This window comes from Festucalex cinctus, chromosome 3 (genome assembly GCF_051991245.1).
Source record: "Festucalex cinctus isolate MCC-2025b chromosome 3, RoL_Fcin_1.0, whole genome shotgun sequence".
Taxonomy (NCBI): Eukaryota; Metazoa; Chordata; class Actinopteri; order Syngnathiformes; family Syngnathidae; genus Festucalex; species Festucalex cinctus.
This window is the reverse complement of record NC_135413.1, coordinates 6,363,488-6,381,250: the sequence shown is the minus strand read 5'-3', so window position 1 is coordinate 6,381,250 and position 17,763 is coordinate 6,363,488. Positions and strand designations below refer to the sequence as shown.

The following is a 17,763-nucleotide window of genomic DNA, read 5'->3' as shown; positions in this document are numbered from 1 at the left end:
CTCTCTCTCTCTCTCTCTCTCTCTCTCTTCCCTCCCTCCCTCCCACCGTCCCTCCCTCTCTCTCTCTCTCTCTCTCTCTCTCTCTCTCTCTCTCTCTCTCTCTCTCTCTCTCTCTCTCTCTCTCTCTCTCTCTCTCTCTCCCCTGAAAGTTTCCAATCATGGCAATATTTTGCTCTCAGGAGGGAACGTAGATAGTTATACTGCACATAAAAAAAAAAAAAATATATATATATATATATATATATATATATATATATATATATATATATATACATATATATATATATTGGGATACCTGCCTATTGCACCCACGGGAAATGAAAATGGAATAATATGATATTTGAACTTTTTTTGGAAAGACTTTCTGCAAGATTTTGGAGTGTGTCAGAGAGAATTTTTCGAAAGTGTTTTCAGTCCCACCTGGAGTACTGGATGCCCTTCATGGCCTGCATAATTCAAGTGACTATATTGGAACTGAAATTGAACACGTATTATGAAATGCAGTGTACCACTACAACCAATGAAGCAAGTACCAAGTTGTAAAAAAAATAAATAAAAATGTACTGCTACAGAGATTTCGGACTACATACATACTGTTATTCCTTAATAATTGCATTACCAATCAAAACCATGTTTATAACATTTTTTTTTAATTTTTTTTAATGGATGGGAATAACTGATCATTCAAAAAAAAAATTTGCTTGCTTACTGGCATGATTTTTTTTTGCAGAGTCGCTGTTAATTTGTTTCAACTCATCTTGTGTCTAAAAAGGAAGTTCATAATGTCATGTGTGGGAAATTGAGCGACATGCATGAAATTCTCCACTATAGCATGACTCCACTCAAGGAAACCGTTGTTCAGAACATTCCGAGAGACTTTTTCTATCCAATTAAAAATGTTTAATGTGGTGAGCAGATCAGCAGATTATAACTGCAAGATGAGAGGAATTGTTTAATAGCATTTGTGTCATATTTTCATGAAATATGCTATTATTTTGGTGAGTGTACTTATTTATTGTGAGCTTTAATGTCCATACAATTGTAACCTCCAGCTTTGAACTGTGTTCCCAAGGTATGCCATCCTACAAGATCCAGCCGGCTGGCTGACTGTGAACCAACTGCGAGGAACTGTCAACACATTGGCCTCTCTGGACCGGGAATCGCCGTATGTTCATGACAATAAATACACCGCTTTGTTCATTGCCATCGACAACGGTAAGACAAAACTGAAACAATAGGTGCCTATATAATGTCTTATGTGCTGCATGTTCTTCATGTTAGAATAGAGAATATGCACAACTTCATACGATGTAGCATGAGTAAAACACAATAGGTTTTCTTATTCAGCAATTCAGAGACATATTAATTTATTACAAATTTTAATGTGTACCTGTTATTAATGTGTTTCCATGAAAAACATCCACAAACTCAATGGATAGTGCTACTTCTTGATGCAATAGAAATACCCTTTTTTCAGTATTTCTTTTGGGAATGAGAGTATACAGTTGCCTACAACTTTATGGAATCAAGTATTATATTGCTTTTGTACAACAGTATCATTTATGAGTTTTCAGCAATAAGTGACAGTAATATTGTTTGTTTTTTTCTAATCAGTTAGTGTGTAATTGCTATGCCAGCAAAAAAGCATACTTTTGTTAGCCATTAGCACAACATGCTAATTAGCCAAAGTGTCAAAAAAAACAAAAACAAAAAAACAATAAACAATAAAACAGATGAAAATTGGATGATTAGTTGACTTTACGTCAAGTTGCATCGCACTATTAGTTTAGTTGGCGACCCACAGAAAGTAAAAGTGACACAAAGTAGCCTGGAAATGCAAAATGAGGCCAATTGATGTACTAGGCTCTATTTTCAAAATCAGGCACACGTGTGCCTGGTGTAAAAATTGGCACATGTTTATTTTTGTGCCGGGGCAAGTGTAGTTTACCACATTTAGGAATTTGACAGACTGAGTTGCACCTCACTGGGCATTATGGCGGACCAAGGGATTTGATTGAGGCTCAGGCAGACAGATTGTGACTTCTGCGAATGTTGGAGGCGAATGTCATCTTATCCCATTCATAATATGACAACAACATGTGTCACTCCCTCTGAATCATTGTTGAAATCAATTGTTGAACAAAGTATTATTTTCATCTTTATTATATTTCGTGGGACAGCTGTGTGGGGGTGGGCTTGGGAGTTGTCACACACGGATGCACGATCGGGGTTAGTACCCATCCACCGCGGCCAACATTCCATCATCCGCAAGTGGAGATCTTCATGCAGTTCCTTTTGAATTTACTCTGTGCTCTCCAATCTCATGGTAGGAGACTGCACACCGCCCGTGCGCTGAATTTGAATGGAATGTGGATGGCAAACAAATCAGCTGTGTTCCCACCCACAACAGTGCACACCAGAATAGATGCCTATTTCTCCCTGCGCCTATCGACCAAAATACCAAAGAAAAAAAAAACTCCACCCATGTGCACAGCTAGACTGCACTTTTTGCTAGACTTGTGCTGGGCATTAAAATAGAGCCCAATGACTATGCATTCCTTAGCCGCATTAGCATGCTGGCAGAATTAATATCCGTCATTAAAATCAAAAGTTATTGTGCGTCTTTCCCACACTATGGGGCCTATTCACTAAAGGTTTGCGTCGCCTTTGCACGGCGCTAACCGGTAAAAATGGAGGAGAAATCCGGGAGCGCCTAATTCACTAAACACGCGCAGATGGGGAAATCCGTCACTAAGTGCACTGCCGACCAGCTTGCACCACGGTGCGCCGGTGTTATTTGACGCAAAATATGCCCACCCCAATGTAAATGAGACTCATTGATATGCAGCATCTATTTCACTAACGCCAGCACAAATAACCACACGGAGTTTGTGTGACACAATTAACTTATATGGAAAGCATGTATAAACCTGCCGCAACCTTGATCTCGGGATCATGACAGCAGTGCATGTGGCATGGTGCACGTCGCTTTCTTTCTGATCATGCAGAGAGAGAGAGAGAGAGAGAGAGAGAGAGAGAGAGAGAGAGAGAGAGAGATTTTCTATGTTGGTTTAGGACACATAACGTAACCCGGGCTGATTGGCAATGGCGGGGAGGCATTTTACGATCATTTTTATTACGTGCCAGATGCATACTGTATGCCCACGCCAACCCCTGAAAATATATTTTCAAAAAAATTATCGCACCAATAATTTGTACTTTATGAATGAATGACGTCGTTGTCGTCCTCTCTGCTTTGTACAGTTTAATGGCACTTTAAACGCTTACTCTCGGTCCAACCTCACTTTCTGATAATGTCATCTTTCTCGCAACTGTTACTATAGCAACCATGTTCTTGGCGCAAATCCATTGCCATGTGTGGTAAATCAGGTGCAAATTTTGTCCAAGCTGTCAGTTTTGTGGCCGTGTTTGCACCGGTATATGATTAGAGCAATATCCTTAGTGAATAGGTGGGTAACTGGGCGCGGACTGCGGGTGCAGTTGTGGTGCAATATTTTGCGCTATTACCGGACGCAGCACATTCTTAGTGAATATAACTCTTTGTTTTTAATAACTCATTTTAATAAAGTTTGATAATTGACCATTGATGTGGGCCAAATTAATGATTTAGTATACCTGTGAAGCGAAGTGATATGGGAAGTAAAAAATCACACTACTGTTGTACTGTATGTCATCACTCGGGGAATGACTCGTGTCCAATCAAATTGCTTGGTGGCAACTAGCTGCTGTGTATTATTATCGTGTGAATGGGAGGCATTAATGGCTCTGCTTCTGCAAGCAGCATTTGATCACTAGTTGTCAGTGCCAGTCAAGCTGTTGTGTTGAAACTCTCCTCAAGGCATACAGATGTCAAGGAAACCTTGAAAGTCCATCACCTCCATCATCATTTTGATTCTTTCTCAGTGTGTTGCCTGAACTCTCATCTGTTCTCCAATTCTTGCCGAGATCCTGACAGACCCATTAGTGAAGCTGAGAGATTCTATTAGAAGGTGGCAGAATAGCGTTGACGTGTGAGAGTTGGGCAGGTGTGAAAATATCAACACTGAAAGATGAGTGATATAATGCAAGATGAGGAGGTAGAGGGGCTCTATTGAAGAACAGATATAAGTGGAGAAAGATTAGGACCCCCTACCAGTCACATTGTTGATGGTTCTGTTTCCGTCGTAAACATTTGAAGGTGACTCAAGACTCCCTGCAAGTATAACATACAAATGTAAAAAAAAAAAATTATTTCATTTTTTGTGATGTGCAGCTCACACTCAAATATCAGTCCTTCTGATACCAGATCTTTACGCTTTAAAATCAACTCTCAAAGTCAAAATATCAACACGTTTGATACCTCAGTCAGTCATTTGAGGTAGTGCTGTGCAATATTACAATATCGGAACGTGATATCAAAATTTATACAGTACGATATACAACCTACCTTATATAACCCTGTTACATTTATATGTGAGTTATTGGATTTTCTCTTTTCATTTCAATTTTCAAGAATTGCGCAAATAAGCCTAAATGGAAACACTAGAAATTTTGGGGGGGAAAAAGGCCTAAAATTTTTAAAGAGAAAAAAAAACGCATATACAGGTGGATTTTTTAGCATATCGATAAAAGGAAAATGTGAATGTTGTCTATGGAAACATGTTGTATGCATAAACAGGACCGGATACCCAATTGAATGTTTTGACCAGAAATTACATCACACGTATATATTATACTCACAAATATGGTGGAGTACAATAAAGTAAGGTATGTTTGAGGAGATAAAGAAATATAAATATGAAATTAGTAAAACAAACATCAACAGACATAGAAAGCTTAGTAGAGAACGAAGTGGAAATGGACCCATCATTTTTTTTTTATTTAAAAACTAACGTGCTGACCAGAAATCGCTAATCGGCACCATTTACCTACAACTTAAACACCTAAAATCTTTTGTGCCACTTTCTATTCATACAGTTTTTTCTCTTGGTAATTCTAATTATAATAGAATAGAGGTTGTCATTTAAATCTATTGTTTTGAAATTGATGAGCACATGCATAATTTCTAAGCACTTTCGGCAGAAACAGGTGTTCATTAAAAAAAAAAAAAAAAAAGTTTCATTTCATGCATAATTACATTTTGCCGCAATTCTCCCTCTAAATCGTGGCCTGGGACAGGCTGGTTGCTTAGGAGTTGTGTGCCGTCATTAAAGCCAGCTCACTGGAACGGGACCTATAACACAAAGAAGTGAACCCAAGAGAAAACGATTCTCAATTGCCTGAACTAATGGTAGCAAAGTAACTGAGGTAATGATCTGGAGAACTTGTTGAAAAACATTAGTAAGGGAAATGCCACGTGAATGCATGCAGGTGATGTGGATGACTATAAATCTTACACATTAGTACAGGAGTTTCCAACCTTTTTTGACCCAAGATCTACTTGTCAAGCAGCTATACTCCCACGATCAACCAGTTCAGTGTCAACATCACAAATTCATACACATTTTGAGCCTGCAGCAACAATTAACTACCTGCATAACACCTTCTCTTGTCAAAAAAAAAAAAAAGCTGCTGGGTGCTGTCTCAATTCATGTCAATTGCACGACACACTGACCATCGACACTTTATATGTGCATCGGGGTAACATGCTTCAATTGTGTGGCGACATTCTATCTCTACATCAAGACTGATTCCCGTGTTTATGAGAAGATCGGTGAAGTGATGTGGCCAACGCAAACACTTCACAAACACATCACAACTATCTCCCAACTATTTTTGCTTGTTTTCAACCTGTCTGAGATCTAGCCTTGCACAAGAGTAATGTTGTCCTAGTAAGGTACGTTAATATTACTGCATACAACGGCACATACAACCTGAGACCAATTAAAAATGACATAGCTTCAGCGGACAGCAATGTTTACAATATGACAATTACAAGGTGCTAATTACATGACAGAGGTGCGCGCCTAGAATTTCAATTTTTATTTTGGTCACCTTTTCTTTCCTACTCTTTCTACATGTGCCAAAGAAACGTTTCAATTTCTCACTGAAGCACAAATTCTAAAACAACAGAGCCCATATGTTTTCATTGTATGTCACTTAGAGTGGATTTCTCTGCAGGTAAAATGCACAAAGTCTATAGGAATGTTTCTCACAATATTTTTTGGCACTCAATAACATTTTGTCTCTCTGAGTCCATTTTCATTGTTATGAAACGAACTACGATATTGCAAAATGCACATTTTATAACCAACATGCGAAAAGCCATAGTAGTAAAGTTGCTTTTTCCAATAATTTAATAAAGGTTTGATTCCCATACCGTTATTGCATTATCAAACGACACGATAAATTCCACAGTCCTTATGAGATAAGGGGTACAAGTATCTACAAAAAAAACAAAACAAGAACAAATATTAAGTAAAGGTGCGTTTCTGTAAGAGGTGTTGATTTGTGGAATCATTTTGGTAATGACTTGAAAAGATGCAAGTCAATTGTTGAGTTAAAAAAATGTTTTAAAGTAGACAAAGTGCAATTTCTGCAGAAAATGCATGAGAATGCTGAAAGCTGGACGCTCATAAAACATTTACCAAGCGAGATTTGATGAGCAGTATCAGAGAGCTGGTAACGATGAGACGTTATGTATGGAAGTGGGCGTGGAAAGTGGGATTTGGAAAAAGTTCAATGTCAGTCCCATTGAAAATGAATGGCCAAAAGTTGATAGTTAATGTTAAATTGTGCGAGTACTGTAAGTTATGTGGAATCAGATGATATATAGCCAAGATGGCGTGAATTTTTGAAGCAAGTTGAAATGTGAACAGTGTAGATCGGATGTATTGTGTGGGAGTTTTTGCACATCAAAAATGTGTGGAGAATAAAATGTGCCTGAAATAATAAAGAATCCGAATAACATATGTGGGAATGCTTTTCAGCATTGTAATTTCCTTTTTCGATGTACCATTATGAGTGTAATGAAAAATGGATATGCAAGTGTGACGATGTATTATTATTGTGTACGCCTAAGAAATTCATGCACATACGCTTCTGACAATTGTACGTATGTTAAAGTAAAATTGTCTACCTAAGTATGATTACACATTTTCTTTTACTGTAATGTATTAATTTACTGTACTAATAATGAAATAAGATACAAAGAATAAGGGGTAGGATTAGATAAGTTTTTAACTTCTTCCGATTCCTTTTGGACATGTAAACCATCACTTTTGAGTTTTTTCTTCTTCCTTCTTTCAATTCTTATTTGCTATTTGTTTATGTTTATATGTTCTTGTGTTATGTTTATATGTTCAATCAACTTCAAAACTTCAAACAGGGCCCATGGACAACTTAGATTAAAGGTGAACTTCTTTGTTTTGTTTAATAATACTTTTGTGGACATGAGACTGATGATAGGGTGCACAGGCTGTAGTGTACACTAACACAAAACATCCATCCACCATTTTCGAAACCGCTTACTCCACACTTTTGTCCCTCCTTGATGTGTGAAATTGTCTTTTGCCCATGTTGCACATGAGCTTGTGATCACATGCGCACATGCAGCACAACATTGTGTACACCTGCACACTTGAACAAGTCCATTATTTCCGTATATGGGTCTTTGATAAGGACTTTACCAGACCCTGCACTCTTAATTTATCATAAAAACATAAACCATATTCCTTATGATTATTTACTAGTATCTACAATTAGATGCAGATGATGGTTGGTCGCACCGCATATTTTCAAAGTTGTGAGGCTAACAATTAGGCATCTAAACAAAACAAGCTAGCTAGTCAGACAAGTAAAATTATAATGAATATATTTTTTGGGGGATTTTTTTTTTTTTCTGGTCATATCACATTGTCCAAATATGACCACTTACTTATCAGTTGCTAAAACAGTAACTTTATTACGAAGTTGTGAGACAGTCTTGTGCATATTACAAACTTCTGTCACATATATATATATATATATTAGTGCTGTCAAATGATTACAATATTTTAACGAATTAATCGCACATTTTTCTGTAATTAATCGAGATGAATTTTCTACTTCTGCTCCTACTTTTTCCTTCAAAGTTTGGAACAGATATTTACTTCAGTAAAGTCAAAATGGACTCAACCAATTCTCAGAACTTCTCGCTTCCAGGTTTAGTTCTGCTCATGAGCATTACTGTGGCCCCGTAGAGGTAACCTGAGCAGGGAATTTTGCTCTGAGAAGATACGCCAAAGGCATACAACTAATAGGCAGTGTTGGGGAATCTAGGTCCTTAGAGAACAAACCCTGAAACAGTTTGACTTTAGCCACAGGTGCTTCTATGAGCTCGTTTACCTGCCAATAAAGTAGAAGCACCTGTGGCAGGGTTTTTACTTTCTGGACCTGTATTCACAACCCTGCTAATGGGGTATATGCCACAGAAGAGGCGGGAGTGTTTTTGTTTCCGGTTCGGTTTGCGACGTGTGGGCTGCGTCAAAATACTTGTGCTTCCCACTTTGTGCCCCTCGGTTACGCGTTCGCAACCCGGACCGGAACCAAATTGATGTGCAAAATCATGTCCCGCCTCTTCCGTGGCATATACCCCATAGGCTATTTGAATTTGGCTCTGCAAAGTGCACAAATCACTTGAGAGTTCTCCAACAAGCACCAAGCAAGTAAATCAGAAAGTAAAACTATATAGTCCATGTTTATTCATCTTCCCATCACCGACTCTTCCAAGTCTGGCTGCACACTGAGGTAACGGAGTTAAAAAAAAAAAAAAAAACGCTTTTATGAATTTAAAGTAATCTCCAGCGTTAACGCTTTAATTTTGACAGCCCTAATATATAAATATGGGTGGTGCGGTGAGCGGTTAGCATGTCCGGCTCCCAGTACTGAGGACTCGGGTCAAGTCCAGGCTCCGGCCTTCCTGGGTGGAGTTTGCATGTTCTCTCCGTGCCTGCGTGGGTCTTCCCCGGGTACTCCGGTCTCCTCCCACATTCCAAAGACATGCATGGCAGGTTAATTGGGTGCTCTGAATTGTCCCCAGGTGTGCTTGTGAGTGTGGATGGTTGTTCGTCTCTGTGTGCCCTGCGATTGGCTGACAACCAGTTTAGGGTGTACACCGCCTACTGCCCGAAGCCAGCTGGGATAGGCTCCAGCACCCCCCGCGACCGTTGTGAGGAGCAAGCGGTTCAGAAAATGGATGGATGGATGGATGGATGGATGGATGGATATATTTATTATTCTAGTTGGGGTTTACATTGGTGTGCAACTTTTAACTGTGGGGTTTCTATTATGTCATTAACCTTCCAGGAAAAAAAAAAAACACACACACATTCAAAATGACTTAAAAGCGGAGCACAGTTTTACGCTGTTTCAAAATAGTTCCACAATACCAAATATGTTTTGCTCCCTTTGTAAATTGTCGAAATGTATTGTATATGTTTTGGATTAATGGAGCAATGCCCATTTTTCACCCACCAAATGTACATTAGGCCTACACTCTGTCATGTAATGAGTTTCTGTTTTGGAGTTAATGGATTAAAAATCTGTTGTCTACTTTGCACGGAGAAGACCTGCAGAGCCACATTATTGTAAAAGTGCTTGCAGTCAGCTTGACGTGCTGTTCATATAAACTCTGAACAGAAGTTGCTGGTTTTTAACACCCCAGCAAATTCTCTACAGCTTTCCGTTTCCCTCTTGGAACAACAGCTGTTGTGGTTTTGCACCCCCCCCCCCACTGTCTTTGCTTAAGTCTTTTGTATTCCAGGTCTGTGTAGTTTGGGTTTAAGAAGATTACAGTTCACTGACTATTCTGCGTTCATCTCAGTTTCCCGTGACTTTGTCTGTGGTCCGCGCAGTGCTGCTCTCATCCACCCCTCTCGCCTGCTTTGTATGTCAATATTTCGGCTTCTGATTTAAATGTTAAATCACCTCCCAGTGTGTGCCATTTGTCACTGGAAGGCAGAAATATATTATCCAAGCTACAGTTGACAGCAAATGAAGTTCCACAGAAGTGCACACACATTTTTTGGTGCCTGGTATGACTGCCACGGAACTTGACATTACACTGTGAAAAGTCCTTGCATGAAAGAGCCAAGCAGTGTTTGCTTTGAACATGTAGTTGCAGGTGGCCGTCTTATATTTGACAGGAGATTTAGACTGTTGTTTTTTTTTCTTCTCTATTCTTAACTCTTCTAAATTGGGAATTAAAAGTTAAAGCAGTTTTTTCCAACTTGACTTCCTGACTGATTGCAAAACAGCTTTCTTGCTTCCTCAGTGACCGGTAAGTCATTCTTCGACTGCCTCAGGCTTTTATGTGACTGAATGCATCACATGACAATGATGCAAAATTTAATCACTGCAAATAAGTGTGAGTGTCTTTCATATCTGTTGTCAATTGTGTAGTTGGATGTTTTACATACTTTGTATAATAGGTTTTCAGAATTTTGGACGTACACACCATTAACTGCATCGGAGGCATTTTTGTTGACATGAGTTTGAATCTGATTGGTCAATTCTGAGCACACCCACATGCCCAATTGTAAGTTGGTGTGCACACTTTTGCAACCACATTATATCTGTTACTTTCTATTGCCCCTTTTACTCAGATTTTTTTCAGTTAAGTTGTACAGGTATAAGTCACATTAATAGTGAAAAAATAATTATTATTTAAATGAAAATTGAAACGAACAGGGTTGTGTAGACTTTTCTATCCGTGTCAAACAGAAATTGGGAAATGATAGACAGGCAATGTCTATCTCTTTTAGAAGTGTTGGTGAACAGGGAAGGAGAAGCAAAGTTTTCTTGCTTTGCATTTTTATAATTTGATAATTTAGGTGAATATTTCATCTGCAGAAGTAGCAAATCATTTGTTGGCTGATCCAGTTTCAACCAATCGATGCAAATACATTTAAGAGTTAGTACTTCATCAAGCAATATGAAGGACTATTGATCGCTTTCACTTGGATAAGCTAATAAGAGTGTGTAAATCAAAATACAGTTCCTGAAATGGCATTTTAAAATAATAGCATTCGCCTTGCTTGAGAGGAGCTGTCATGTAAGTCGCTCTACTTTTGAATTCAGTTCACTTCGGGTGAAAAGCTGTTGCAGAAGTAAAATGTCACTTTTCTTCCTGTGTAGGCTGGCTGAACACCTGGCCGGAAAGCTTTTTAAATGCTGAGTTTTACAGACATGGCAGTTGAATACAAGCTTGTTCTTCATTGTGAGGCATTGATTCCAAATTACTGTTGTTTTTTTCCCATCCATCCATCCATCCATTTTCTTGACCGCTTATTCCTCACAAGGGTCGCGGGGGCTGCTGGCGCCTATCTCAGCTGGCTCTGGGCAGTAGGCGGGGGACACCCTGGACTGGTTGCCAGCCAATCGCAGGGCACACAGAGACGAACAACCATCCACACACACGCACACCTAGGGACAATTCGGAGCGCCCAATTAACCTGCCAAGCATGTCTTTGGAATGTGGGAGGAGACCGGAGTACCCGGAGAAGACCCACGCGGGCACGGGGAGAACATGCAAACTCCACCCAGGAAGGTCCGAGCCTGGTCTCGAACCGGAGACCTCAGAACTGGGAAGCGGACGTGCTAACCACTCGACTACCGTGCCGCCATGTCTTTTTTATTTTTTTATTTTATTATGTAGTTTGATTCTATCTGCACTGCAGAAATTGAAGTCACTCATCTACATTTTCATATTGGTTCTATTCCTTGGTGACTCAATATTATGATTATCACAATTCAGTCGATGCCATCATTTCTCACCGGTAATAAGCAGAATTACTTGTCAAACACAATTGGCTCTGGTAGTAGGGCATGAATTCTCATCGGGCTTATTTTGATTTATTTATCTTCATATTGTTATATGCTTGTGCCTGTGTCAAACTCACACTAAACCACAGGGAAAATATTAGTAGCATACACTAAGGTGCAGCTCAAGTTCTGACCAAAACAAAGAGATCAGAACATATTACTCCAGTACTTAAGGATTTACACTGGCTCCCAGTCAGCTGTAGAATCGATTTTAAAGTTCTGCTACTCGTCTATAAATCACTACATGGTTTGGGTCCTGAATATATCCAAGAAATGCTGATTGAGTACAAACCCAGAAGGGCCCTGAGATCTACAGACTTGGGCCAACGAGTGGAACCCAGAGTTCGAAGCAAACATGGTGAAGCTGCATTTAGCTATTATGCTGCACACAGATGGAAAAGGCTGCCAACAGAAGTGAAGTCAGCCCCAAGTGTAAATGCTTTTTAAATCCAGGTTAAAAACTTTTTTTCTCATACCTTTGACTAAGGACTTCTAAACAGCTATAATTAAGTTTTTTTTTTCTTTTCCTTTTTAATTATTTTTATTATTTTAACCTTCCTTACTTTAAAGGTTTTAAAGTTTGCTGAATAATGTTTTAATATTGTCATTCTATGTTCTTTTAGTAAATTTTGGAACCTACTTTTCTTTACCCTTCTTCCTGTGAATGTTAAAGGGATCGTTCGGATTTTTTGACATCCTCACCTCGAGTGTGTGCGATCAGCACTGACTTACCCCTAACAGCGTTCTGTGACACGAGTTCTGGTCCGGTGTTGGATGAGAGGAAAATAGTCCAGCAAGTTGTCTGGGGTCACCGAAATAAAGCGTTTTTCTTTTAAAAACAATTTGTGTTCAAAAGAGTGATACATTTCCATAGAAAACTCCCTCCAAAAAAAAGTCAGACGCCATTACCGCCGGGCACTACTTTTCTGTTCGTTCGTATCACTGCGCGGCGCCCCGCATGCAGCTGATAGACGCGCACTAATCTACAAGTTGTCTTTTCAAAGGCGGAAGGTGCGACTATCAATTGTCTGCAGCGCGTCGATCAGCTGTCTACAGGGCGACGCGCAGTGATACGAACAAACAAAAAAGTAGTGCCCGACGGTAATGCCGTCTAACTTTTTTGCGGAAGGGAGTTTAGTGTGCAAATGTATCACTCTTTTGAACACAAATGGTTTTTAGAAGAAAAACGGTTTATTTCCGTGACCCCAGCCAACTTGCTGGACTATTTTCCTCTCGTCCATCACCGGACCAGAACTCGTGTCACAGAACGCTGTCAGGGGTAAGTCAGTGCTGATCGCACACACTGGAGGTGAGGATGAAATTGAGATTCATGTCCAAAAATTCGAACTTATCTCTTTAAAAACCGTTTGTTCATGCTTATGTGTTGTCTTTCCTTGCGTAAAGCACATTGAGTTGCCTTGTGTATGAAATGTGCTATACAAATAAACTTGCCTTGCCTTGCCTTGCCTCAAGTATTGCATATACACATAGGGTGAACCAAATTTTCAAAATTAAAATTGGGATACTACTACTTTAGTTTTACTAAAAAATAAATATACAGTAAATTCTCAGCAGGAACTACCGGTACTTAAAACAAATTTAATCTCTTTTCAATCTAGTGACCGGTGAGTGTGTTTTACTTTCTATCTTTGTTGACAGTTGAACAGCAAAAAACAAAAAAACAAAAAAACACTAAACATTTGTATCTGCTGGAACTTGAATTGCCAAGCATGAGTGAGTACAGTATTTGGTTCTTTGTCTTCCCCCAAGCCAGCTGTCGTTGAAAGCAAGTACTTTTTGGTCCTCATATGCATGTATGTGGTTACGTCGGTCAGTCTCACATAATAGCTTCATCATAACCTTTCTGAACAGACTGAAAAAGATTGGCAGTGGTGTGTGTGGAGTGGGTGCGAAGGCGAAGCTTAATGTGTCTTTCTACACATGTCCATCACAGTATGTGAAGTCTGTCACCGTCTGCCTCATTGCCGTGCTAAGTGCAGGGAATGTGTGCTGCTCCTGGTAATGGTCTGAGTAATTTTCCCGTTTCAGTCGCTGCCATGTCACCCCCGCACAAAAGTAACAGCCTGGCAGGCTAAATGCAGATAAATGGACAAATGTTATCCCTGTAACCTGCTGTGATCAACCTGCCTCAAACTCCATCAGCAAAATAATAAAGCATAACGACGTGTCAGTAAGTGTCAGTCCAGTTCGTTGACATTCTCAAACGAAAGGAAGTGAATACATGAAATTGTTACCTATACTTCTTGCATTACAATCTCGTGTTTGTAGTTACATTTTTCCATTCACACTCACACATAATTAACCCTGACTAAATTTTTATTGAGAAGGAAAGAAAGAAAGTCTTTGATTGGACACAGAAAGGGGCACAAAATTACATTTCAATTTTTGTTCAGGCTCGAGAAATGAATTGTGGAATACTCGCCTCTTCGTTGTCCTTAAGGTCACTTTGACTTCATCTAGTATATCTCACTCTTGCCAATGCCTTTATGGAGACAGGCGCTGAGGTGAACAAGTTAAGTACCTTTCTGAAATGTGTTCTTGACCAGCCAATCAGTTATGACCCAGTGTTGCAGCATACAAGGGTGATGCCATCATAGGGGGAGAATCAGGCATCTTGACCTGGGATAATGGCAGTCTAATGGGACATGCTCTGGAAAGCGTTGAAGCTCTCAGCTCAATGCGGTTTTACCTCCCCCGTCTTGTTGCACTGCTTCATTAACCCCAAATTCACACTGTTCTGTTTAGCACCGCCTCCTCAACTTTGGACTCCCACTTTCTCCTCTTCTGTGTATGTGTCCTTTATTCCTCAACAAATTGCAAAACACCCCAGTCAACATTTGTACCTCATCAACAGCCTGATGTTATGTTTGTGAATAAAGGGAATCTTTGTTACAGGGAGGAGCAATATCCTCCTGATACCAGTTGCTATGTGGAGGTGTTATAATGCTGATTTATTCACCCATCACATATGCTAATACTGGAAAGCTACCTCAAAAGTATGTCTGCCTAGTAAAGTCTCAATGTATACGTTCTGATTTAGGAAAATACTGACAAGCTCATTTAGCAGTATTTCTCTGCGCGTATGGGCTAGTTCTGAGTATCAATAAGTACTAAAAGTGAAGAGGGGGATAGATTCTGAATGACGAACTCAAATGATGGAATCAGAGAAAGAGCTTGTCTGTACATTTAGCTAGACACAATGTCATTGCAGTGACGCAGATGAAGTTTAAGTTCATAATGAATGGTTTCAACATCCTTGGTGTGTCTGCCTGTGCTGTATTGAAGTTGTGATGTCATTCTTGTACACTAATCATACTTCAAGGTGTTACCAATCAATAATCTCTCTCAGAAACATCATCAAGGCAACAATCCATTCACATTTCTTGTTTATGAGCACTAAAGTAACCTTATACAGTCATCACATTATGGTTGTCTTTGCCGTCATCAGCAAACGCTCGAAATCACCCAGATACTATGAAATTCTACATGACAGGAAAAACACGATTATAGATGTTTTGAATCAGTACATATAAGAAATTCCAAATCAAAACTGGGCAGACTTAACCAGATTCACACAGAACCTGTCTTGGATCCAATTAGATTTTTCAGTGGCTGGAAATTTCTGTATACTGGATGTACTATCAGTGGGTATAACAATGCAACGTGGTCTAAGTTGCCTGAAGGGTGATGAGTGATTAAATAAATATATATTGGAAAAAAAATAGATCAATAATCAGTTCATTAAAAAAAGCAGAGGTGAACATAACATGAGTGGATGTTTGGGGTGATTCACAAAAATATTGTCTATGAAAGTGGATTGTCATTCATCTGAGCATCAAAAATGAAGAACATTAGTGTAGTCACAGCTGTCCTGGGGCAGAATGACAAATCATTGACACTCCTCTAAAAGGTGGCTATAAGTGCCTATATTAAGAATGTAGACAAATATCTCACAAACTTTGATGCAGTCCAGTGTAAAACAATGCTCATTTGACTTCTGTCACAGAGCAGCAGGTGTCACTATTCAGTGACGCAGTTTTGACACAGTATCAATACAGTTTTGCAATGTGTCGAAATGGTACATGATGCCTCATCGACTCATCACTAGCACATGTTGCCTCCAGGTGCGTGCATGCGTGCGTTGTGTGCAAACAGGCATCCAGCAATGTGATTTTCTGGTTAAAATGTCAGCGACTCAAGAGTGTAAAGAAATATCATATAGTTACTTTAGTTACTTTGCTGAGTAACTAATTACTGTACTTTTACAAGGAAGTAACTGTGTTGCTTACTGCTATAACTAATTACTTTTTTAGGACAACATGCCCAACTCTGTCCCTGGTATAAGTGGAATTTCCACTTACACACAGCAACCTTCTGGCTTCTGCCATGAAAGTTTGGTTGAATGGACAACTAGTTAAATGGTTGACGATATGCAGGCGTCTTGTGGCCAGCATGTCTCTAAACTGCGTGGGTTGTCGGCAGAATTGTGGCTGACCACGGCACACTTGAGGCGAACACGGCAGTGCGGCTAGAGGAAAATGTTTCCTCTTTTTTTTTTTTTTTTCTCCGCAATGGTGATGCCCAGCGAGTACTCTGAGGTGGACTCACCAATGTGTTTGTATGTGTGGCTCGGTGGCTTAAGTGACAACACATGTACAAAATGTTTCAAGTAACTTTTTAGTTGCTTTTGTTATTTTCAAATGTCCTATACATGTAAACAAGTCGTTTAATTTACATTGACAATCTAAAATTAAAACACACTTTTCAAACAAATGGTTTATATGAATACAAATATAGGTACTACCTTCCCGGTTACAGTATCAACAACTTAAAAACAAAATGGCTGCAGCCCTTTTAACTCTCCGATATCAGTTTAAATACATAGTACAAAGTAGATATATGGGCCGGTTCTTTAGGTTCGTCCCTAGGAGGAATAGATTTGGTATTTTGACCCAATAAATCAACGCACACGCAATAAGCAGCTGAAGTCACAAATGTGTTAAAATGGAAAGAACATCCATCCATCCATCCATCCATCCGTCCGTCTTCTACCGCTTAACCGAGGTCGGGTCGCGGGGGCAGCAGCTTTAGGAGAGAAACCCAGACCTCCCTCTCTCCAGCCACTTCAACCAGCTCCGCCGGCGGGATCCCAAGGCTTTTCCAGGCCAGCCGAGAGACATAGTCTCTCCAGCGTGTCCTGGGTCGTCCACCGGGCTTCCCACCGGTGGGACATGCCCGGAACACCTCCCCAGGGAGGTGTCCAGGAGGCATCCGAACCAGATGCCTGAGCCACCTCAGCTGGCTTCTCTCAACGCGAAAGAACATATAATTTACAAAACAGTGAAGCATATTTACAATCCCTGTCTATCTAAAGCCGGCTTACCTGCGCACAACAGGCATACCTTGGGCCCAAAAATAATACCAAAATAATTGTCTTGTAATTGTTCTCAGTGTTGTGGTATCCACATCAAAGTTATTAATCTGAGTGATTAGTCAAACTGCACTCTTGTTCTGTCAAGTCTACTGCGGATGCAGTTCACAGGCCTACCACAACAAAGGTGGGATCTTGAAAGTCCAGTTCCTTGGAAAATGAGGCACAGGTTTTTTTGTTTTGTTTTTTTGCTAATAATCATTATTATAAAGTGCTACCGAATGTTTGAAAACTTTCGCTCACAATGTGCTCACTGTGAGGCCAGGAGGGATCTCTGTTAATGGTGACACAAAGGCCACTGTTGGAAAGGAAATCAGTGATAAAGTATGAAATAAATTGGTAATGTTAGAGGCCGCCAGCGGGTAGAATACTAACAGCAAAGGTCCATACACTATTAATAAAAAGATGTCACGAATTGGGATTATCACTCAACATGATAAACTGCCTTGACATTTCTAATGAAGCAAAATCACTTTTTTTTTTTTTTTTAGGTTTTTCTTCCAAACAGA

The 17,763-nt window shown here is 39.7% G+C and overlaps 1 protein-coding gene across 1 annotated transcript in view; it reads left to right on the top strand.

The window, feature by feature from the left end:
* The window catches only part of cdh13 (cadherin 13, H-cadherin (heart)), a 511,818-nt gene that overhangs the window by 447,216 nt on the left and 46,839 nt on the right, over positions 1-17,763 (top strand). The window contains exon 12 of the mRNA XM_077515574.1: positions 1,073-1,215. Within this exon, the coding sequence (XP_077371700.1) occupies positions 1,073-1,215 (143 nt within the window). The remainder of the gene's footprint in view (positions 1-1,072; positions 1,216-17,763) is intronic.